General features: G+C 37.5%; 2 protein-coding genes across 7 annotated transcripts; both read right to left on the reverse strand.

The window, feature by feature from the left end:
* Positions 1-296: 296 nt before the first annotated feature.
* On the reverse strand, positions 297-2,790 carry LOC18429260 (uncharacterized). The gene is made up of 4 exons (XM_088861263.1): positions 2,702-2,790; positions 2,464-2,542; positions 1,474-2,340; positions 297-1,381 (listed from the first exon to the last, which is right to left on the reverse strand). The coding sequence occupies exons 3-4, from the start codon at positions 1,513-1,515 to the stop codon at positions 977-979; spliced, it is 447 nt and encodes a 148-aa protein (XP_088717389.1). The 5' UTR covers positions 1,516-2,340; positions 2,464-2,542; positions 2,702-2,790; the 3' UTR covers positions 297-976.
* Positions 2,791-7,669: 4,879 nt separating this feature from the next.
* On the reverse strand, positions 7,670-24,895 carry LOC18429261 (arginase 1, mitochondrial). 6 transcript variants are annotated; one of them, XM_011623229.3, is made up of 9 exons: positions 24,475-24,788; positions 24,285-24,357; positions 16,385-16,523; positions 15,725-15,884; positions 14,274-14,407; positions 12,062-12,271; positions 10,857-10,967; positions 8,181-10,781; positions 7,670-8,020 (listed from the first exon to the last, which is right to left on the reverse strand). In XM_011623229.3, the coding sequence occupies exons 3-8, from the start codon at positions 16,520-16,522 to the stop codon at positions 10,521-10,523; spliced, it is 1,014 nt and encodes a 337-aa protein (XP_011621531.1). In that variant the 5' UTR covers position 16,523; positions 24,285-24,357; positions 24,475-24,788; the 3' UTR covers positions 7,670-8,020; positions 8,181-10,520. The 6 variants fall into 6 exon arrangements, with proteins under 6 accessions (XP_011621531.1, XP_006838611.1, XP_020520214.1 ...); XM_006838548.4 differs by lacking the exon at positions 24,285-24,357 and having other exon boundaries at positions 24,475-24,895; XM_020664555.2 differs by lacking the exon at positions 10,857-10,967.
* Positions 24,896-25,355: the final 460 nt, after the last annotated feature.

The following is a 25,355-nucleotide window of genomic DNA, read 5'->3' on the forward strand; positions in this document are numbered from 1 at the left end:
ATCCGAAGAAGTGCTCGCAATAAGGCTAATGGAAAGGCCTCCAACCACTCCCCTGAAACCAAAAATATGTTGATCTTAGACATTCAAAACTTAGAAGTGTTATTGTTCGACCATGTATAAATAGTTCCAACAATAGGTAAAGCCACCAGAGCATGATTTCAATAAAGTAATTTAACATACGCATGGCCCCATTCAATGGCGTCCCGTAAGAAAAATCTTCTGGCCATCGGAACAAATTGAAATCCCCTCCAAGACAAACAGGATAAAGAAAGTCATTCAAAACATCAAAGAGATCATTAATAAACAACTCTTTAGAAGCACTTAAATTATGACCATAGTAATTTAGCAAACCCTAGGAAAAATCAACTGCAGGACCACAAAAACGTAATAACACAATTCTATCCCTAATACTAGAACAAAAAATTTGCAAAACTTGAGGGTCCCACAACATCCACAGACCCCCAAAGGCTCCCACAGAATCAACACCCATAAAGTCAACTGCTTCATTACCTCAAATATCCTTGACCCCTTCAACAGTGGGGATAGACAATTTGGTTTCCTGAAGCATCAAAACAACAAGTTTATATTTAGGCACAAAAAATCGGACATCTCTTTTTCTCCTAGGATCTCCCAAACCGCCAACATTCCAAGAAATTATATTCATTTAAAGAGGTGGGTGAAAAGAAGAACCTAGACCATTGATGCAAGGTCCAAAATAGGCTTCATCAAGCATAAGAGCTTCTTGCAAAGCCGCATCCTCGTCTTCCGAGATGGTGGCTTCATAAGTAGTGATCTCACTACTGAGTTCTACTAAGTCTGGTTCCTCCATCTGAATTGCTTGCGATTGAAGCCCATCAAAGAATCCAAACCTTGTTGCAATATGAGTAGAGGACCTCGATGTCTTTGTTCCTTCTTTTTTCTTCTTCTCGGCCTTCTTAATTGGGGTTTGCTCCATCTTTGCTTTACTCTTCTTATTCTAAGCCACTTCCAAGGCAACCTTAGCTCTTTCTTCTCTCTTTTTAACTTTCATCTCATCTAGTATAACAGCTATAAGGACATTGAAATCGGCTCTCATATCATCGAACATATCCATCACCTTTCTGCTCTCTATTTCCAACTCATCCACCTCCTCATGCTTTGCTTCCTTATGTTTGTTCTTTGAGGTGTCTGAAGAATTGCCCCCATGCGCAGGTGGCTCAGCTACCATGGAGTCATCACTTTCATAGATAGAGAAGAATGTAAGTAAAAGATTTGAAGGCACCGGCTGAGCCACCATAGCCAAAGGCTCCCCAACAACACCCTTCACCACCGCATAAGTGGGATCAAAATCATTAACATCTCCCACGATCCCTTGAGCCTGTTGCTCTTGGTCTATCTGAATCTGCAAAGGAACTTCCTCTTTAACATGGTCTATAGCTACAATGGCTAGCGTTCCAACAAGAGGGGATCAAAACGAGAGTGAGGACGGCTCACCTGACCCCTTATAGCAGCTCCCCTAGCAAGCAGTGGATACATCCTGAGCTTGACATACACAAGAAACACTCACCAAAATTTGCTCCATCATCTTTGAAAAGAAACCGATGCCACCAAATTTTACAGTAATAGAAACCTCATTATGGAGCCCAAAAACCCCTTCATCTTCCCTTTCTCAAACGGAGGATATGAGGAAGATTCACTTACAGAAACGTCTACCTGCATACATGCCACGTAAGGGGGCAAAATTTGCTCCATCATCTTGGAAAAGAAACTGATGCCACCAAATTTTGCAGTAATAGAAACCACATAACGGAGCCCAAAAACCCCTTCATCTTCCCCTTCTCAAAAGGAGGATATGAGGAAGATTCACTTACAGAAACGTCTACCTGCATACATGCCACGTAAGGGGGCGATGGATTTTCTTAAGGAAAGTCATCATTCGCACCGTTTTCCACAGCCTTGCATCTCGGGGAAAGTTTCACGAAGTTACCTAAAGGAATGTCTGCACGATCACCACCATCGGAATGGTCCTTCACTAAAACGGGAACGTCAACTCCTACACGTGTCCTTACCCCAGATGATGATAAAAGATCCCCCTTAAAAGCACATGCAAATCCAAAAATCTGATGGTCGTTTCAAGAAATCTTCCCACCGGAATCCACCTCTTATTCAAATTTTTAAAATTTGTAACCGTCTCCAATTTCGGTTATGCCTATTCCTCTTCCCCTTCAAATCCGATGGTCGGGAGGCTACTTTCCGACAATTTTGTAGGAATTTTTTGATGAGAGGCCAAAAATTCCATTCTTCTCTCTTTTTTGGTCTATCATTTCATAACCTGGTTGCAAAGTCTCTTGGTTGCTGCACCTGGTTATTAGATTTTAGCAGTATGGTCTTATTAACAACTACTACCTTCTTTGGAGGCAAAATACCTTATTCAATCTTTACAAAGATTAAGAAAGATTGTTTACCAATCTGCAGTCGCACTACCTTTGGAATTCACGACCCTTAATACACCAGATCTTAACTCTGATAGAAGTTCAGTCCTTTTCCAAAAATGATTCTCAACCTACATCACAATAGTCACCACAAATATTAGCAATCTTTTTTATTATCTTTAAACTCCAAGCACGAAATATGATTCCAATAAGATTTATCCATTGAACCTCCTCCTGAGCAAAGGAGCTATGAACTTTTGGAGACCAACGGTACGAAAAGAGCAATTTACCCATCACCCTTGGGACCCTATTGTGCAGAGCTCTGCCAACCTCCATTTCCTCACGCAGCAAGAAAGCAACCTTATTCATGCCTATTACCTTGACCTCTGATCATAAGAAATGCCTCAACCTCGCCTCACCCAGTCTCCCAAACCAAAATATGGTTAAAGGGAGGTGAGAAAGATCCCACCACAATATACCTAACCTTTGATAGTAAATCAGCAACCAAAGAAAGATCAATAGTGAAAAAAGGACAATCAGTAGAATAAACAATGTCATCTTCAAAAATCTCTCCTTCCTCCAGCTCCTCCATCTCATAGCTTGGGTGTCAAGATGATACTTTTTCTTCTTTGGGCTATCAATCAAGATTGAATTAAACATTCTTATGTTCAAGCAAACATGCCCCAATCTAACCTTTTTCTTGCAACTTTATTTCTACAAATAAAATTACAACATTATATATACTTTTCAATGACACCTCATTAATGTTAAACACATGCAAGATAAGCAAAAAATTAGAAGAGAAACCTCTTCCTTCGCACGTGCCTTGGTTTACATCGAGGAGCAGAGGCTTTGGGGCCCGAACAGATGTTGGGAGATCATAGATGTTACCTGATGTCTTCTTTTCATTTTTAGATTTGTAGGTGTTGGATTTTGTTGTTGGATGAAATATGGGCAAATTTGATAGACTCGCTAATTTTTGGAAAATGACTGTAATTTGTCCCTGATAAAATGATAGCGAAAATGACTGAATGATCGTCCTTCAAATACGCTGTCTCAAGATACCATTTGTCCTCTGATGGTCCAATTAAATGTGATGTAAAATATTTTAAATTGTGAGTTAGGGGTACAATGAAATAGAAAAAAGGAATGATTTTATTAGTTCAACTAGGCATGAACATCATGAATCATAGAGCACCATACAATTAGGCCTGGCAATGGGCCGGGCAGCCCGGCCCTAAAAAAGTAGTGTCTGGGCCATAAAATGTGGCTTGAGGGCCAAGCTAGTCCTAGTGTCGGCACGGTTCGGCCCTTCTCAACCCTCTTTTTTTTTTGTTTTATTTTAGTTTGTCTTCCATTCTTTTTGGCCTAGCCCAATGGAGACAAAGCTCGGGCCAGGGCCAAGGCTAGCTTGGCCCGTCCCGGTCCCACACTTACATACAATTGCTTTTTCTTTCTAAGAATAAGAGAGAGAGAGAGAGAAAGAGAGAAAAAGTTTTAAATTTTTATGAACACTGTCTGCTAACCATAGGAGGACCATCTTTGGCTTGGTTACGGTGATATCCAAAATCAACCTTTTTATAAAGAAATTCAACTTTACAAGGGATTGACATTGACAAGTTTTCTAAGTTTGTTGGTAAACCTATTGAAGTCTAACTAGATTCAAACATTTGGTTATATCTTAAATTTAAGATATATGGGACGTCTATGAAATTATTATAAGTTATGAGATTCATAACCTCATATATATACAATGAGAGAAGAAATAATATGTGTCCCTTATTTGGGTCATGTTATAAGAAAGGTGGACTTCACTTTAGAGTGAGGCAAGGGCCTCCTGCATAAAGAAAAAGCCTTTAGAGAGAGAAGTTAGCTTCTAGTGAGAGAAACAATAATGCCCATGTCTCGTGTGGAGAGAGAAATGTATCTTGTAGGCAAGTGGTTCCCCTTTGTAAAGAGAGTTTCTCATTGCTTTTGCATCTTTAGCTACTCTTTTCAATAATAATTAAAGAGAAGGAAGAATGGCATATAAGACATCCTTTGTGTCTTAAAATATTTGATATAACTCTCAGCCAGAATTTTAATTTGTCGTACCCATAGATATAATCCTTTGAGATGAACCACATATATTTTAGTTTTCTTGTGGCGTATGCTTTTATGTATTAATTCTCATAATATACTTCGTACTCTTGCTGATTTTGTTTCTAGCTGGTTAAGTGCACGGTCCTCATGGGACCCAATTTCAGGGGGTCCTGTTTTCGTATATAAGAGGGTTCTAAAATCCTAACAGCCCAACCCGAGAAATGGATCAGAAGGCACGAGGTCTTCCAATAAGATCTCTTAACCCATTTATCAAAAAATCTAAATATAGTACACAATAATCTACTAGTGTCGAATCACTGGCAATTCCCAGTCTAAATCAATGATTTTTTTCAATGCTGAATATAATAAAATTTTTCTAATAAACCATGCTTGTAGCACTTGTATAATCCCAAATTCTTTACACGTATTTTCTTCAACCAACAATCAATCCCGAAAAACTGAATTTGCACCATAAAAAAGAAAAAAATCCGTCCCTCTTCAAGAATAAATCTAGGCTGTCTATTTCATAGATTTTGAGATCCATGCCTTTGAGAACTTAAAATGAAGTTTTCCTTTTTAAAATCATTCATCTGATAAGCATAAGCCCATCTACAGAATTTGGGATAAAGAAATTCCTATTAAACCTAGATTTAATTTTCGAATTCAAATGGACTACCGGCATTCATTGGGTTAAAAAAAAAAAAAACACTTTTTATGGTGCATGTTCCAATTTCACTTTTCTGAGATTGTTCATCATAATGGAAAAAGTGTATGTGTAGATACCCATTTCTAGATTGAAGGAATTCCATGTAGCCAAAACCCAGGAAAACTTAGAATATAGGCCTAGACCCTTCCTAGACCAAACCTGAACCAAAATCCTAGGGCTCACCTGGTTATTTCCTAGCCTAAAACCCAATAGGGACCACACTACACCCTACAAATATCCTCCATAGTCCATTTACCATGCACCTAAACCATTAATTACCAACGTACTTTAGTTAAAACTAAACTAAGCCCTAGTTCACTTACACCTTCCTAAAATGACCTTACACCTCGTTAAAGTTTTTTATTTAGGTTTAACCCTCCTTAAAACCTTCCAAAATAGGTCCCAACTGACCTAAATGATCTAGACTCACCTGAAACTTGCCTCATATTGCTTGAACTTGTGCCAGCACCACCCTGAATCATATGTCAAACCCTTATGACACCATAGCCCACTAAACCCTAAATTTGGACCTAACTTTAATCCTCTTAAACCCACTTTAAAGCCACAATCCCACTAAAATGCACCCACAACAACTACCTTAACGTGCTAAAACGCTCTAAATGATACAATGGATATGTGGCATGAAACTGCTGAATCGTATGGTCCAACGTCTTATGCGTAATATCCTTTGATGCTAGCGGATAAATCTTTTATGCTTGTGATTTAAAATATTTCGTAGAAGATCGACGGCCTAGATTGAATCTCTATTTGATGGATTAGTTTTCAAGAACATTTGCCTATAAATAGGCCCTTCATGTACAGTTTTGAGGGACCCTGACATAGCAAAAATAGGAGAAGCCTTGCTGCACTACACACTTGACCCTGAATCTTTAGAAACCCTAGAACCAAAGCCTTATTTCCCACCTTCTGCAGTCCTATGAGCCCACTCTGAGCCCCTTAAAAATCCTAAGCCTCACCCATGGAACCTTGATTCCACGCTTAGACCGTAGGTTCAGATCATCTACACTCAATTCAAACTACTACGAAAGACAAAGCTCAATATCAAATCTATTTAATTCCATCCGGTGAACTCCAAGAAGTGAAAGAGTTCAGCGCAACAACTTCATATCTGAGCCGGGCCACCAATTTCGAGTGCCAAGCATGTGGGCCTGGCTTCCAAGTAAGTTCTCCTTCTCTTCTCTTAGTTTTGTTATATTTGCATGTTTAGTACAATTTAACTGAACTTTTTCCTCCCCTTTCCCCTAAAATTTTCATCTTCTAAACTTACTTTAGTGGGTTTCGGCTTTAACGCATTCACAAGCCGATACTGCCGGTGATCCATAAGGGAGTAGCCCCATGGCTCACCTCTCTTGTGAATCACAATTTGACAAAACCTCATATCTATCTTTGAGTGACTCTGTTTATGTTTGAGATCAAGGTCGAGCATTCAAAGTGTCGGTCGCCTTGAAATCGAGTGTAAACAATATGTTAAAATAGGACTCATATAAATGCCTCTAACATAGTTTTTGAAGGTTCTGATGATGATGATGATAATAAGAGAGAAAGAGAGAGCCCCGTCAAAGTTTTTGAAAGAGAACTAAGGGAAACCCATCAAGCCCCGGTACCTTATCCCTAGGTAACGAAAACACCACTGACTTCAATTCTTCTGTGGTGATCGGCCTTTCCAAATCAAGAACATCATGCTCCCTAAGACATTTACAAGGAACACCATTCATGTATAACCCAAAGGAGTGTTCACAAGAAAATGCTTTTTGAAAATCACTTATGATTGCATTCTCCCAACCCTCCCTATCAACATCAGGAACCCCATTAAATCATAATCTTGATATATCATTTGGTCTGCATCTAGCATAGAAGAACTGCATGTTCTCAACCCCCACCCCCCCCCCTCCCCTAAAATGGTCTAGGACCCCTAATATCAGACAAATTAGGTTATGGTTTGATGGTTTGAAAAGAATTTAGGAATATCAAAAGCACTGGCGAAAGTCGAAATCTCTCAATGACATATTGCACTATACCAAGGAAACAATTTATCATAACTTTGATATTAGCTTAGGGGATTTAAAGTTATTAGAAGAAAGGCTGCTACTGTCATTAATACAAATATCTCCATTAATAAGATTGATTGATTGAAACTCGATTTAGAAGACCCTTCAAAGGGAGATTAGGAAGATGCTTAGACTCCTTTTAAAAGTTCAAATCTGTGCATTCTTCTAATTACCAACTTAAAATGCCAAACCACATTCAACCTTTTCTTCGAATGTCCATATGGATTGATTCCAAATATGATCTTGACAAAGTCCATGGCCATTTCTCTCTCCCTCTCTCTGTTTCAATGGTATAAACCAGAACTGTCGAAATTGGACCTATCTCATAAACCTGGATCTTGAAATATCTCTTTATTTCAGTTAACATTGAGAAGATTTTCGATTAATAATTAGAAAACTTATGCCAAAACATAAAAAAAGCCTTAATCATATAAGTATCGTTAGTTAACATATAATCACAAACTAACATAGGCTTGACTCTCATTAAACAGTCGAAATGTAATCATAAAACCTAACAATATGATTTCCTACAAAGAAACATTTAAGTTACTCTAAAGGCGGTGGTGGTGGTGTCAGTACAAACCACGATCTCGGTCGATTGGCAACGGGTGAACGCGGGCAACAACCAACACCTCGTCCTAAAATCACAGAGTCCATTGGAAAATGATGGTATGCCCCAACTTTCCGGCCAAAATTTCCGGTCATGTGAGAGGCTTTATGTTGATGTACATCTCTCCCATATCCACCAAGTACTTCACAAAGAATAAAACATGTTAGTATAGTAACCAGTAATACAATATATGAGAAATTGGAAGAAATAAGGCCGGAAAACCATTTTCTCACAATTTCTAAGGTGGTCTAGTACCAAAATTGAGATTTAGGTAATGCTTAGTGAGGGAAATGAGGTCTTACCTTTGACCGGAAAACCACTTAGGAGAATTATGGCTAAGATCGCTATGGAAAACTTGAGCGAGGAACCCATGAGAAATGTAAGGCATCAGATCCACTTAGGGGCAAAGAATTTGAGCAATATATGTACAGATGGGGGTGGTTGGAAATTACCACTAGTGCTTGGAAAATTACGAAAGTGCCTAGTTGTTTACCGAAAATGGTGGGTACATTGCATGTTTGGAATATAGTAGTACATGTTCCAAGAAAACAAGAAATCAACTAGAAGAGAGAGGAGATTTGCGGTCTAATTTGGGGTTTAAAAATATGGTTTGATGACCTGGATAGCTTCTCCAAAAAATTGATCCGGATCGGGCGATTTGGCCTAATGAACCAGGGAGTAAAAACTTTAAAAAATAGATAATAAAAAAATTTAAAAAAAATATTAAAAAATAAAATAAAACCTATTCTCTATAAAACCGATCAGTTCATAAGGCGAACCAATATTAAAAAATAAAATAAAACCTATTCTCTATAGAACCGATCAGTTCATAAGGCGAACCGGCCCGATATTTTGTGGGATCAAGACTGGCTAATTCCATTCTTGATCACCAATTTTTAAAACCTTGGTCTAAATTAATCCCTATGTATAGGGATATTTTGGAGATGTTGGAAGGGCAAAAAGGAAGGGAAGCTTCCTAATCTTTAGTACTGTAATTGATTAGAAACCTTAGTGGCTTTTGTCGTCCTCTAAATTTGCCAGGCACCTCCCTAAGAAAACAAAGCGAAGCCTACTTTGAAACGGAAAGACGTCGTACATGATGTGATTGTGGCGTCCACCTACGACGCATGACCCTCCCGTATTAAAGGAATGCTACCTAACCATGTTGACGTATTTAATCAAGTGGGACCACTGCAAAAAAATAAAGTTTCTTGGGGGAACGTCTAAGCTAAGGTTGCTTTTGGTGGGCCAACGGCAAGTGGGTAATTTAGTAGAGAGACTTAATGGAAGGTTCTTCATTCAATCATTCGATCTTTAGCTTAATTATTTAGAGTTAAGCTTTATGAATCATGTTTCACCATTGAGATTCATTATAGAGATGTTGAAGAAGTTTTATGATGGTTGCTGACTTAACGCAACCCTCCTTTCGAATCTAGGCTTGGGACTGGCAAAGGTAAAATTAGTAAAATAATTGCGGGATTACCAAGTATCACAACTTCCAACGCGATTAACATGCAGACAAGCCTGCACATGTAAAAATGCAGGTTTGGCAATAAATATATATTTTAAATATAACTTGATCCTAATTTTCAAATAATACATAATCTTTAACATGGAGAACATGAATATGAAAAAAAAAAAAAAAAATGAAAGCTAAAAATAATAATTATATTTAAAAAACATTTAGACTGTTAGTTACCATTGTTTTTAGATAGACAACCTATTTGCGTCCATCTTTAAGATGGATGCTTTATACCTCTTGACCGCATATTATACAAATGCAGTCCAATCCAGCCCCGCATGAAACAGTTGTTTTTCATTTTTATGGTTTCAACTCTTCTTCTCTTCCTCCTCTTTCTTCTTTCTTCTTCTAGTTGAAGAGATGAAGTAAAGACCTCTCTTTTTTCTACTTTAATCGCTGAGATGGATGAAAGAGATGCAAACCCGAGAAGTAAGTTTACAATTTGCTCCAGTGGAGCAGGTAACCTTGGACGTAAAGTGGGGTTAACAGGTGTTGGACGGGACTGTTCAGCACGTAGAAGAGATGGGAGGTGATGAAAAGAGAGCGAGGAAAGGAACGGAAAGGGTAGAGAATAAAACCTGAAAAATATTCTTATTGGAACAAAAGGATATTTCTCATTGCGACAGTTAACAACTCTTCCTTACATCAAACTATAGGTGAAAAAAACCCTGTGTCATGCACCTTTGCAGACAGACTTGTTTAATCATTTATTAGTGAACTTAGCCTAAAAGATTTAAACAGCAAATATCACAAACCAAACTAGCCCAAGCCAAAAAAAATTTACTACGACACAACTCACTCCAAACTATGATAACACATTAGTATGCTTTACGATTTAGAGTGACCATTACTGAATTCATTTATTGATACTTCGAATGTATTCATGGATGTTCTCTTTTTCTTCATCCTTATGAAAGTTCTTCAGCAATTAATTTTCAGATCTTTGGTGAATGTGTGTGCCTGTCTAAGTACTAGATAAAAGCACATGCATCGCACTGATGGTAGAAGAAGATATTCTAGAAGTACACAATAAACTGGAGAAGAAAAGAATTGCTTATGAGGATTTAGGTATGGTTTCAGGCAATTATAGTGGGGCCGGTACGGAGGGTAGTGGGGGGTGTCATTTGGACATCTTTGCTGCTAGTTCTCTAACGAGCTTGGCGGCAACCATGGCGGTCATGCCATCAACAGTGTCACGTTGAGGATTGAACTCCACAACATCGGCAGCAACCACATCGCCTTGGAGGTTATGAAGAATGTTGAGGACGTCTCGGAATGAGAGGCCCCCTGGCTCAATGTGAGAGACACCAGGGGCAAATGCTGGATCAAGACAATCCACATCTATTGAAATATACACTCCCTTTGCACCTTCACCTAGTTTCTGCATCCAAGAAAATAGAACAAACAAATAAGCATCGCCATGAAGAGAGAGAGAGAGAGAGAGAGAGAGAGAGACCAAATTCTCCAACAGATCACGATCTCTTGAGAAAGTTTGCATTTCGAATTGCTCCACACCAAACTTCTTCCCTTGCTCATGCCCCTCTTTTGTTATTGACCTAAGACCTACCTGAAAAACAAGAACATTGTCATGCTCTTGGGTCGTTATCTAGTATAAAGGGCTGTCACTTGGTGTGCTAGTAAAAGGCTCAGGGAGCCACACAAGAGCGAGGGTTCGAGTCTTGGGAGCGGCCACTTTGTTGCATAAGCCAAAAGTTAGGACCGTTTCCAGCCCACCCCTCCTGGGACCTTGCTTAGGCGAGACCAGCAACGGTACAGCCCTTTATTCTCAAACCAGGCATTTTAATTGTCAAGCTAAATACACTACTCAATTTTATATTCATGGATATATATATTGAATCCAAGCAGAAATCTCTTCACAGAAAAAAAAGAAAGAAGAAAATAAATTGAAAATAGATATACCATAAACCTATCCATACAGAAGACATGACTCTGCATAACATCAGGTGGTAAATAGTAAGTTCCAGCAAGCTGAGACTTTCCCATAGGTACAACACTAGAAAACTCTCTCTTGCACACGAGAGTTATTATGTGAAATTCACAATGGCACTTCAGTTGTGCAACGATGTTTTCATTTTTCTCGTATAGTTTATGATATTATTAGAGCTTGACACTGACAATAAATGCTGAAAATCATGGATCCAATGGATACACGGGTTACCCTTCTTTTATAGAGGACAGATCTGAGGTGATTAGTATTGAGTAATCTTCATAGTATACTGCAATCAAATGGACTCTTGAGAGAAATCGAAGTTCATTAGGTCATCACCATCACATGAAATGTACAGTGATGGTCAGAGAGTGGAACCCTTCAGAAAAGGACAACCTAATCGGGGACTATGTATCCTCACAGCACCCATTATTTAATGGACAGTAATGATCCAATATAGACTGGAGGTTGTCCATAGTTCACTGATTATGTACACTTCCCTTTCAATATACTGTTGATGCATCACTAACCGTTAATGTAAAATTTCTTGAAAGGAATAAGGTAAAAAGAGAGTAAATTTGTGCTGGTCCATTGGCCAAGTAGGTAGGTTGTAAGGGCCACAGAATGAATGTCCAAGGTTTAGATCCAGATCAGGAACACACAGAACGAAAGGTTTTAGATGCAAAAAAAGAAAACAGAGTAAATGAACTTACTTGCAGAAGCCTTCGAGCATAGCCACCCTCCATAATTCTTGCAAATGAAGAAGCATGAGAATATTTGTTGCCTTCAAAAGATTGATATATATCTGGATGGGCATCTAAATGAAGAACATCTACGGGCCCACCAAGTTTTTCTGCCACAGCCCTTACTACTGGAAATGATATTGAGTGGTCACCACCCAATACAAGTGGGCGCAGCGGAGCCTAAGGAATAGAAGTACATATCACTAACAAATACAACACTCATCCTTTGTTATCAGATAATATAAAGAAATGAACCATCATTCTCTAAGAAACATAACACCACACCAGACATAGAAAATAGGGAAACCTGCATAAAACCCCCAAAAATAGACTTTCTAGACACTTTACCCCCACCCTAATTTTTCTTAGCATATTTTTTCCAAAAATCAAGTTTCATAGCAAATACCCCCCCAAAACAAAAAGTTCATCATTTTGACGAAAATACCCTTCCTGGATGCCTTGTTGGAGGCTTGTTTTGGGTCCTACTATGTGTGGGTTTGCTTTGAGTCCGAGGATTACAGAGGGGTGCTCTGTAGTTAGAGCTACGCAATCCCCACCCGCCCCAACTCTCGAGGCTAGGTGCCCCTCACAGCGTTACGCTGGATACGAGATCCTCGGTCGGTGTGTGCAAGCAAGTGTGTAATGAAACACGCGTGCACATGTGTGAGTGTATCAACAGGCAGTACATAACAATCATTTTCGGATCCCAATAAAAGGAAACGTCGGACCGCGGTTGTATATTGCCAGACCCATCCATTCTGCTGGACTGGAACTGTACACTGCCAGGCTGCCTATTCCAGACACAATTTTCAATTTTGCCAGACCGTAGCTCACAAATGCCGGACTATTCATTAATCCATAAACAAATGCTGGACAGCCTCTTCCAAACTCCGGACTGCCATGATGAAGTGCCGGACCGCCATGGTGAAGTGCCGGACCGTTCCAAATCAATGACTTAAGTGCCGAACCGCCTCTTTCAAATGCCGGACTGCCATGGCGAAGTGCCAAACGGCTATAGTCAACGTGTGAGATAAGGGAGGGGTATTTTAGTCTCTTTTTTTTTTTTTTGAGTTGGGGGGATATTTGCTAGGAAACATGGTTTTGGGGAAAAAGTTGCTAGGAAAAGTTAGGTTGGGGGTAAATTGCTTAAAAAGTTCATTTTTGGGGGTTTTATGCAATTTTCCCTAGAAAATATCCTAGGCTATGCTCGCATATATTTTCACGAGGGTACTCTGATCTTCTTTCAAGGAATAGTTTTTCTATTACATGTTTATGACACATTCTAAGAGTGTGTTTAGGGCTCGTCTTGCTTTGTTACCATGTATATGGAGTGGAGATGGCAGTTTATAGAAGATGAGGTTTTATGGTTCATTAACTTGCTTCTGTAGCCTTCAAGTGATCTACACATCTACCATATAAAAGGGAAAGATAAATAAATGACAAAGGAATCCCCTTGACTGTAAACAGTCGCAAATGTGAAGGAATCCCCTTAACTATAAACAGTGGCAAATGTGACTTGGCAGGGCAGAGACAACAATCAGCTGATACACACAATGATACAAGGTAATGACAAGTGACCAGTGACAATTTAAATGAAACTGTTGTGTGACTAAAACTAATTAATTGCATGTGTGGATAGTTTTATTTCAGAAATATTATTCTATATTCCTTAAATTTACTTAATTTTTATTACTTGTACTATAATTTTATATTTTAAATAAAATAGAAAACCAAAGTCTCCCCTGAATAATGGAAGTAGGTTTCAAACTTCAAAGTCTAATAACTGTAAAAAGAAAGAAAATTATATTGCAAATTTTGTCAAAAAACCAATTCAATTGAATGAAAACAGGGTATAATGGGCAATTTCGAATGGTTCATAATCTTAGTTAGCAAAGAAATAACAATAAGTATAATAATAAGTAAGTATACATTAAAGGAAAAAAAATATATCAGTTCCTGCTTTAGAAAAGACAACTCTCAAGGTACACAAATCATCCTTGCTCTCTACAGAAGGACCCAATAAAGCAATCAAATTGACAACCACAATAACATCAAAATAATCTAAATATAATATTATATAGTTGAGATTATTATATAGGCATCCCACAAGTAGACATAAATCACACACTTCTTCATATACTCTATCAATTATTATTACAAAAAGTAGTACAAGGGTTTATACTTCATCCATCACCAACTTCACGGAGTCAGTTATAGTGTTCATCAATCTATCATCGTCAACTCCACAATCACGGATTTCTTGAACCGGAACATCACCAACATCAGTTAATACTCGTGGATCTTTCAACTCTTTTCCTGCAATGCCATGACTTGTGGTAAAAGGAATAAAAAAGTGCAAGAGCAAACATAGGAAAATAAGTAGTGTGGTTCATTAGATAGACTACTCAAATGTCAAAGGGAGAAGATATTGAACTAGACAGATATATCACATTATGCCATCATAATAAATGCCATGGACGTAATATATCCATCATCAATAGACATCATATGAGTGCCGTGTGGTATATCCAATTCGTTTTGCAAATTTCTTAGGTCCAACAACTGAGCCATTTAACCTAAAACCAAATCAGCCCTCCACCATGTATTCTTCCAATAACACATAAAATTGAAACCATAAACATCTTATGCGCAACTTTCAAAATAGGAGCATCTTTTAGAATTAATTCACAGTTATGCATTGGAGGTAATAATTCGAAAAAAAGAAGACACACTGGAACACTAGACCATCATTTTGGTCACCACGACATTGATGATACCTTAACCAATGGATTCATAGAAGCTCTTCTAAACATAACCTAACAGCAGTCTCAGACAAACAGACTCATCCTATTATAGGTGCACTAGACTTATTATTGGATTCCTGACACAACAAGGCCTTATTATTTGTTCTCTGAAGCAAGTTATGTAGGACTATGGACAGTTTCCTCATCTATTCATTTTCAGCTCATCAGAAATGCAAAGCAGTTTGGTTCTTGAGTTTATTTCTTTTCATGAGGTCATTCATTTGTTATTATGATTTTCATGTTGAACAATAGGCATCAAGAACCCCAAGCACTACCGAGATGGTGATTCTCTTTTAATATTCTTGTCTTTCATCTGATACATACATATAGGAATTACTATTTATTGAACTTTTTTCTATTGTTGTTTGGGATCGGTTAGATTTCAGGTTCTATTCATATGCATTGGAATTGACTCATTTCACCATTCCCAATTTCTCTAGGAGATATTCATGAAGAATATAAAAGGAGATGAGCAATATAGTGCAAACTCTAAGATCAGTTTTCCCAAAGAGACAATGATTTCTCACCTAATACAGGACAATAAAGAACTATGAGTATAAGAGCGTTTGTCTTTGCTGAAGTGAATTAGGGTAGGATGGGATGTGTAACCACCCATTTTGATCTACAAACCTAAATCACAGGTCATATGATTGGACCCTGACATCATATCCTTAAGTTAGAATAAGATGAGCAAATGGGATGAGAAGCCTTTCAAGATATGTAAGGGAAAATGAAACCACACACGGATATAATGCTATGTCCTATTACATAATCTTTGCATGATGAACAGGTCTACTGAGAGAGAATAGAAAAATCAATCATATCATACCAGTTTCAGTGGTGGAGTTCGTGCTACCACACCAGATTGCTTCTCTAATACGAGGAGGAGCAAATGCTGGTCCTTGAAGGAAAGATGAGTTGTGTCCAACTGGAACTCCAAGAAGTGAAGATGATGCTACACAACCTCCCAAAGCACGCAAAAGCTCCCCCTGGTTAATAAAATAATAGTTTGATAACAGAACTTAGAGAACAACAAAGAGGTAAGTAATTGGCATTTTATATAGGAAAAGAAGGGAAGCATATTCCAAATGGGCCATTTGGTGTGATGTAAATGAAGAAAATAAGCAAAAAATAAAAACATGTAACTCAACAGTAAAAGAAAAGAACCCATATGATTCTAATAAACACTAATACGATCAACAAATTATGTATCAGATTTAGATAATCCCATTGTTAACATTACAACAATCATACTGCAGGTTTGACATTCCAATTGTATGCAACCACCAGTACTACTCGGTGGGTGGGACCATCTATATCAATTAACAAGGACATTGAAACGGAAAGCTTGATAGACATGAATATATGGAAGAGAGTTTTGTCACTTGAATAAATCTCAAGTGTGTGTACATAGGGGTATATAAAAGGTCCCCTTGGATCTGATTTGTGGAATTACAATGAAATTGATCAACATCACATGATATCATACCTTTAATCTAGCCCTTTCACGAATAAGAGTAAGAGAAGCATCTATTACACGATTTTGGCCTTTTTCAAGCAATGATAAAGGGACATTGTCAGTGATAATCTTCTGCATGTAATGAGTAAATCTCCCAAGATTCTTCATCCTATATAGTCAAAAACAAAATAAACCATATCAATTTTCCAAAACCTCACATATTCTGAAGCAAGACTCATTCTCACGAAGATGACAATATGTATCTTATTCTTATATTCAGCATTCCAAAATACTGACTCTCTGTGATTCTAAATTACAAGTGTCCACGATAAATTGTCCAAGGGAATGGATTGTTGACATTTACAGTTAAATCTTCATGCAAGCAGCCTTTTCTATCAAATCCACTTGAAGCTATTGCAGCCAATGTTTTAAAAACCTCTAGATGGTTCCTAGGTGGCCAAGGAGACTAGCTGCCCAAGTGGGCTTGAGACCCAAAACATATATACATACATACATACATACATACATACATACAGGACATAAAAATAGATGCCTATATTGCATCTAAAATATATGCATGTAAAATATAATAAATTTTATACTTTATATAAAGTATGTGTATAATCAATTGAACATCAACAATTTAAAAACGAGAAATCTAGAGTTTGAAAGTAACTAGGTAAATGTTGAATCAAAATTCACATGTGTAAGTGTTGGATTCTGTAGGCAAACCTTTAAGCGGAAACACAAAAACATTCACAAACTTATAAGGATCTAAAAGAGGTTATATACCATTGTCGAGTTTGATCGCCCTTTTCGCAGTTGGTGTGGATCTCCTTTTTCTTAATATGCACATGGCTACTCTAGGTTGACAGTTCGATACTCGCATGCTCAATTTGGCCTCGTGATTAGAAGCTGAAGTACAATTTTACAATGCAAATCGCAAGCTTGTGGACAGTTCAAGAGTTTTTTCTTCAAGGGGTCCATTTTTTTAACTAGGTTTTCAGGGGAGAGAGGACAAAGATGGCAAAGAGAGAAACATGGGTTCTATAGAGAGGGAAAAATTGCACGCGGGTTCACCCAAAAAAAGACTACAATGCTCTCTCTCTCTACAACTCCTTATACAGAGGATCCCATATCTCTCCGAGGTGGATACCCTTTCTTAAATAGGATAGGATTTGCTACACCACCTCTATCATTATTATTTGGAAATCCTAAACATAAAGGATTCCAACCTTTTTCCAACTTTATCTTTATAACGTAGACAATACAACAAATGACAAATAGGTCCCATCCACAAGAAACCAATCCAACAAATCCAACATTCCTGCAGTGCGTGCACACAACGACGCCAGTACCCCATCATCACTTGCTGATACATAATAGTACAAGAACTCTCTTATAATCTACCAGAAAATATACCATAAAACCTAAAGGAGCAACGCATCTGCAAAGAGAACCACATTAAGTTTCATCTAACTAACGTGGAATACCTCTTCTCTCTATAAATAATTGCTTCAACCTACCCTAGACATTTAACCCACCAGATTGGGTATCTTAACTAATCCCTCATGAGCTTTATATGCTCATGATACAACTCAACTCTTATGATCACTTCCACTCATACAATAAGGCATCATTCTCGTGCAAGCCAAGAAATTCATTTGCAAATAAATAATATATTATATTATAGTTTTTCCAATACAATTTTGCAAAAGAAAATTCTCGAAGCGGCAACCAGTGTGATGCCAATGGTCTTCCCCTAGACCTATTATTTTTCCTTTTTCACTTGATGCTTTCCTAATTCTACTTCCAACCTGGCCAAAGTAGGTCTACTTCCAACCTAGCTCTACTTCCAACCTGGCCCATGGGGATGGACCGCTAAAGTAGCTCCACTTCCTAATATAGTATCAAGTCAACAAATCCGACATTCCTGCAATGGGTGCACATAAAGATGCCAGTATCCCATCATCACTTGATGATACACCATAGTGCAAGAACTTTCTAATACTCTAACAGGAAATATACCATAAAACCTCAACAAGCAATGCACCTGTAGAGAAAACCACATTAAGTTTTATCTAACTAATGTGGAATATATCTTCTCTCTATATAAAATTGCTTCAGCCTACCCTAGATATTCAACCCACCAGATTGAGTATCTTAACTAAACCCTCATGAGCTTTATATGCTTCAGATACAACTCAACTCTTATGATCACTTCCACTCATTCAATAAAGCATCATTCTCGTGCATGCCAAGAAATTCATTTGCAAATAATATATTATATTATAGTTTTTCCAATACGATTTTGCAAAAGAAAATTCTCGGTAAAAACTTTCCTATTGCCCCAAGAAATTCATTTGCAAACAATATAATATATTATGTTATGGTTTTTCCAATACAATTTTGCAAAAGAAAATTCTCAGTAAAAACTTTCCTATTGCCATGGCTGAAGAGTTTCATGTCTGTATTGGTTCTTCGAGAGCCAACCAGTATGATGCCAATAGTCTTCCCCTAGTCCTATTATTTTCCCATTTTGATTTGATGCTTTCCTAGCTCTACTTCCAACATGGCCAAATCATACATGACCATGGGGATGGACCGCTAAAGTAACTCCACTTCCTAATATAGTATCAAGTTAATGAGGATACTCAGAGTCACTTAATCTCACACAATATAATAGGGAAAATAGAATATCCTATCACCTAATAGTGGTTTCGCTAAGAACATGTGGTATGAGTCATATACCATAGTCAAAATAGTGTAAGTACCAATGTTTTAAAATGCGGCCACAATAGGCGCTATGCGCCACCCAGCGCATCGCACTTTCCCACATATGCGGTTTGCAGAGATGTGCCTGCATCAAAGCTGCATCCCTCTACATCATAGCCGAATCCCGCATCGACCACATCAGACCGCATAATCTGTCCACCATTTTTTTCAAAATTGCACCCCTCGGGCAAGGGCAACAAGGTCATTTTGACCTTTGAAAATGGGGGGAAAGGGTTTTTTGGGGGGGAGGGGGGGGGGGGAGATATTAAACCACCCAAACAACATTTTTCAGCCACATCTGTGGCTTTTATTGGATTGATTCAATCAAAAAAAATTTGGGCGGAAATTTGATTTGTTGAAGTTCTTTGATTTGTAATACGAGATACTACAAACTAAAAGTTACAAATCAAAGAACTTTTCCCAATACTTTTCAAATAAAATTTGTAACTTTAAAGAGTTTCATGGACTAATACAATAAAGTTACAAATTAATGAGTTTATAAAATTTATTGATCTTCATAAATGCTCTAATATCGTAAAGTTACAACATTTTTATAAATTTATAAAGTTTATAAAAAGTATACAAATCGAATCAAAGAACTTCATGGATTCTTTTCAAGATTAAAGAATTTATAAAATTTGTAATTTTAAAGTTTTTGGTGGCAGATTTGTGCTTATGGTTATTGATTGTTGAATGTTTTATGAAGCTAGTTTCAAGTTTTTAGTTTCTATCAGAGGATAGTGGATACAAAATCTACGACAATTAATACTTTCGGAGTTAATGAATAATCTAAATATCTACTATCGCATATATCATCTTCATATTTTTTTCTATGCATTAACCTATTTTTTTAGAATTTTTTTATATTTATTAACTGTATCGTCGCGATGCACCCACATCTAGACCGCATCGAGCGGCATCGCCGTATCAGCCCCCCTAACGCTTTTGGCCGCATTTTAAAACACTGGTAAGTACTATGATTTATACCATGTAGGTCTTATTTCAATCACATTTATGCATACCTTTGCAACCAATGTGCCCCACGGTTGCACTCAAGCAACTAACCTGAGCATCCTTGATGATCATACCAGACTATCATATACGCTGACAATCTGCTAGAATGTCATGTGTATCATGTTGCTTCCCAAATCTCATATTGATCTCTCATCAAGACGATACTCACATACCCCATATGTATCTAATTCTTAGAGGTCCCTAATACTGAGGGCGGTCAATGCCACATGAAAAGTAAACCTTGCCTGCCACAATTTATCTCACAATGAACAAGCATCCAAGTGCACAAGTGTGAATGTGCATCCAAACTATGTATACATGCATCTGACAAACCAAAATGCCATAAATCTTTCAAATAATTGGTAAACGCCAATCCAAAAAGCCAATTAAGGGCTCCCAGGTTCGAATCCCTGGACATGAGTGCCACACTTTTGTTACGTTGTAGACTTACTCATGAAATCTGCTACCATCTTGCATGTGACAAGTGAGTCGTGCCTGCCTCTTCCCTCTTCGTGTCATCTCGCCACATAGTGATACATAAGTTCTACATACTACATCATAATGTGATACTCGAGATCATTGGCAAATGCCAACAAAGTTGTGCATGCTCATGGGCTCTCCAACACTCAATGGATCCCTAAGCTTCGGAAGCTCCTCTTGAGCCACATCCCCTCATGTGATACTACACAACAAGTTACATACTTTGATTCTACTATAGATAATACCCCGCATATATGTAACTATTTCCTCTAGAGAATTGCTCCCACTCTTAAATTGAAAACATATTTTGATGTGTTCCATCACTCATCGAGATCACCCATTCAATAGAACTTTCTCTATCCTCACAACGGAAGATCATTTCCCAAAAAGATATGTAAGTAGTCTGCGATTTCTGGCAGATATCAAAGTATCAGTTTGACAGCCTGCCAACGTTAAGAACCCAAGTTCCTTTGGTAGAGGCCTATGAGTCCTACAGCACATGGAGTCGCATATAGAACATGGCATCCATAAGATTGCACTTTTATATACAAATAAGGCTATATGGATCATTAATTCTCTTTCTAGCCTCCATCTTAGAACAGAGATTTAGGCTAAGAACATTGCCCTTGTTGACAAAAATATCGATGGGCTCACAATCATGCACCTTGAATCGTTCTAAGATTTCCACAATGTAAGTCTCTTGAGACAAACTAAGGAGCCTCTTAGAATGATCGTCCTCAATCACACATCAAACACATAATGCACCTCTTTCATGTCCTTTACACCAAATTTGGAGGACATTCACTCATAACTAGCATTAATCATCAACTTGCCATTAGTATCTCATCATCCTGCAATCAAAAGATCATAATACTCTCCAGCTATCATTGATGACATATCCATGTTAAGGAATGTCATCTCAAACAACCATATGGTTAAATTAGATGTCAATAGAAATTACATATATATATTTACTTTATCAATAGTACATAAACCCAGAAAGACCACCAAGGGAAAGGCCCTTATAAGATTTAGGATAATTGTTCACCAAATTTTCAGTCTTTGTCGTGGGAAAAATGAAGTTTGTACTAAACTATTATTACTATCATCAATCTTCAATTATCATTATCATCATCATCTGAACCTTATCTCAACTATTTGGGGTCGACTTCATGATAAGGAGGTGGGAAAAGTTTTCTGCTGGCTGCCAACCTAATTAAACACTCCTCCTTTCTCATTTGGGCTTGAGACTATTATACTATATTATATTATCCTATGTGTGTGTATATAAATACATATAGCATATATTTTATATTATATTATGTTACAGTCGACCCCAAATAGTTAGAATAAAGGCTCGGATGATGATTATATACGTTACGCTATCTTATATTTAAGAAGAAGGCAAAAGCAATTGATAAAATGGAACTTTTATAAATCATCATCATCATCATTTTAGCTTTTTCCCAATTAATAGGGGTCAGCTACATGAATCATGGTTCTCCATTCTGTTCTATTAAAAGCCATATCTTCAGTGAGGCCATAAGTCTCCATATACTATAAGCTTATCAGGATTCTTGATGAGTTTTGGCAAAATTTTATGTTAGTTGTCTACCTAACAAAATCATGCCCTTTTACCCAGCCATGGGATGAGTTAAGGGAAAGTTTAAGGTCATCACCCTTCTTAGACCAAGAAGTTTGATAAATATTACATAATAAATCCAAAGCCAAAATCATTATATTGGCAAACGTGAGGCAAATTGAGATCATTCTCACCACCAAGGAGAACATCTCATCATAATCCACATACTCAATTGAGTGAACTCTTTCACCATCAATCGGGTCATGTTCTCATATATAGCTCCATCAGCGTTCCTCTTAAAGTTTTTAGGCCCACTTGTTCTTAATGCCCTTTCTACTTTGAGGAAGATTCATGAGTTCCCAAACTTGATTCTTCTCCATGGAACTAATCTCTTAAGTCATGGCGGCAATCCAATTATCAGCAACAAATGATCTCATTTCTCTAATGTTGGATTTCTTGGGTCCACCACTTGTGGGGGGGGACCCATTTGTTATTTGTTGCATTGTTTAGACTAGAGAAAGAGAAAGTCCAAAAAAGGTTAGAATACTTTGTGACAAGGACTTCCAAATAAGGATAGAGGTGGAATAGGGAATCCTATTCTATTTAGGAAAGGATAATCCCCTTGGAGAGATATGGGATCCTTAACATAAAGAGTTGTAAAGAGATTGAGCTTTTGTTTTTGGGCGACCTCATGTGTAATTTCGCTCTTTCTATAGCCCATGATTCTCTATCTTCCATCCTTGCTCTCTATCATTTGAAACCCTAGTAATGAGCAAGAACGCTCAGGCAGTGCATCAAGGTTCAAGAGCAATGTTGTGAGATTGTACTCCTATTATTATAACCGCGTGCATGGACCTCGAGGCCCAAAACAGCCACAAAAATAGCAATCAAATTTGAAAAATGTATGTAACCTCTATTAGACCTTTTTGATTTCGTATGTGTTTTTATGTTCCCGCGTAAGAATTCGCCTATAGAATCCAACAATAAGATGTAACAACCATAGAGAATAAAAAATAATATCATTTCCAAATCTCAATTCCATGCTGCTAAATCTGATGGTACCATCACCATAAACTCAAAATACTCAAATTTTACAATCATCATCATCCGAACCTTATCCCAACTATTCGAGGTTGGCTACACGAATCCTACTCCGCCATTCATATATTCAAGATTCATGAAAATGATGTGGCAAAGTTTTACGCTGGCTGTCCTGCCTAACACAACCCTCGTCCTTTATCCGGGCTCTGGACTAGCATGACCGGCCATGGCGTAATTACTCATTTTTGAAATACATAAGCAAAAATCCACAATACTAAGAAAAAGACACAAAAGGAACGATTAGCAGAATGAAAGGAAGTGCATCATGTTTAATCTTCACCTTCATCTTTCATGGTGGTCAAGCATTAAAGAAATCCCAAACTACTGTATATATGAGCTAGTAAGGTTACTTATGAGTGCAAGTGAATCTCTCAGTTGCTTTGATGATGCAATTCCATGTTGTACTTTGGGCTCCTAATGTATGTTTACATATCTTCCTGTAATTACGATACACATGAAGGCATTGGCAATCTTTAAGCAGGTTTTGAAAAGACTTTGAGTCCTTTCAAATCTTCATTTACCAATTTCAACACATATTTCTAAGAGGGTATTAAGTCATTTCAAACTCTCAGAATTGGCCAAGTGCCCCATCACTTTGAAAGGTTTTAGTCAATGATAAAGCAGAACGAATCAAAAAGGGAGAACCAAAAGCAAATAACAAAGTAGAATGAGCTAAAGGTGTAGAATAAGGCTTGGGCAAATTTCAGAGATTGCAGTCTAAAGTTTAAAAGTTTAGAGAGGATGGTAGCTTACTTTTGAGAAATACAATTGCATTTATTAATTTATTAGGCGTGTTCATCTCCGATCAGAAGAAAACATGCCCCAAACTCGGAAAAAGAGGAAAATGCACAAGAACCATAATTTGGAAACGGAGGATACAACTAAACGCACACTTTTCATGGATTTTAATGCGAAAAACACAAATATGGGCCGGTTATCCAGCAAATACAAGAGATATGAATTCTCAACTTCTCTTACTTGAAATCAAAGATGATTTCTGAACCTCTGGCTTGTAAAAAAAATTGAAGATGAATCCGAAGAGTCGAAAAACCTAGGATACATTAGACGAAGCCCATAAATCTTTAAGCTACTCTATATCTATAATCGAAGAACGCATTTGCAGATGTTCAAGTAAGGAGAGAGAGAGAGAGAGAGAGATTTCTCTCACCTGGTTAGAAGAAAACTGAAGGACCTTGAAAGAACACAAAAAGCTGAGTGCTGCTTCTGGAGCTACCGAACAAAGGGTATCCGTCGTGTATACGAGAAAAAGGAAGCAACGAGAGTAGAGAATGACATGGCCTTGAAAACCGGGTTTATTGGGTGACGTGAATGCGCACCAGGCATTTATATGTTCTGTTTGCTCACCGCCATTTCAAATACTGTTAAGCCTCTCTCTCTTCGTTTGGAATTTTATATAACCTTCCCTGTAAAACCTCTCTCTATATATATATATGTGCTTATACCGCAATCAGTGGGATTGCGTGCAAATTATTCATGTGGTTTGAGGAAAACGAGAGATTATACCAAAAGAGTATGTTGGGTGGAATTATAAATTTTATCTGTTGTGGAAGTTGCGCTTCTTGATAAGAGTTTTTTTTCGTTAGAAAATCATATTATATGCTTTTAAGCATGTTATTTATCTTTTTTTTTATAGTGAATGTTTTAATCAACCAAAAGTTTTTGGTGAACCTGCCTGTTCATGCATCCGTCCTGGTTTTCAAGGGTTTTCAAGGTTCAAAACGCATCGTAGATTTCCATTTCCGCTCAATGAATTTGAAGCTTAAATAAATTGTATTGATTTTATGTATGTAAATAACTTAAATGGATCATATGAGAAAAGTAATTTTTTTTTTTTTTTTAGATTCGTAATGGTGACGATTGATATAACGGATATATAAAGTTTTGGATCCTCATTCCTCGTTCAAGATGGATTTTGGAAAGGTAGATTCATTAAATTAAGTGCCTTTTTTTTATTTCAAAAAAAAAAAGTGCCTTTGTTTGGACGGGCGAAAACGCTACCCGTAAATCAAATTGATATGCTTAGGTGAC

The sequence above is a fragment of the Amborella trichopoda genome, chromosome 3 (genome assembly GCF_054954075.1).
Source record: "Amborella trichopoda isolate Santa Cruz 75 chromosome 3, AtrichopodaSantaCruz75HAP2 v2.0, whole genome shotgun sequence".
Lineage (NCBI taxonomy): Eukaryota > Viridiplantae > Streptophyta > Magnoliopsida > Amborellales > Amborellaceae > Amborella > Amborella trichopoda.

What these genes read in the sequence shown, in the direction of transcription:
- LOC18429260 (XM_088861263.1), bottom strand. Translation starts at nt 1,515, where the DNA reads ATGTATCCACTGCTTGCTAGGGGAGCTGCTATAAGGGGTCAG. An exon ending in GAGCTGCTATAAGGGGTCAG is followed by an intron (nt 1,382 to 1,473) that starts GTGAGCCGTCCT and finishes GTTCCTTTGCAG; the next exon opens with ATTCAGATAGACCAAGAGCA.
- LOC18429261 (XM_006838548.4), bottom strand. Translation starts at nt 16,522, where the DNA reads ATGAAGAATCTTGGGAGATTTACTCATTACATGCAGAAGATTATCACT. An exon ending in GAACTCCACCACTGAAACTG is followed by an intron (nt 14,408 to 15,724) that starts GTATGATATGAT and finishes ATGGCATTGCAG; the next exon opens with GAAAAGAGTTGAAAGATCCA. An exon ending in TGAAGTTGGTGATGGATGAA is followed by an intron (nt 12,272 to 14,273) that starts GTATAAACCCTT and finishes TCTATTCCTTAG; the next exon opens with GCTCCGCTGCGCCCACTTGT.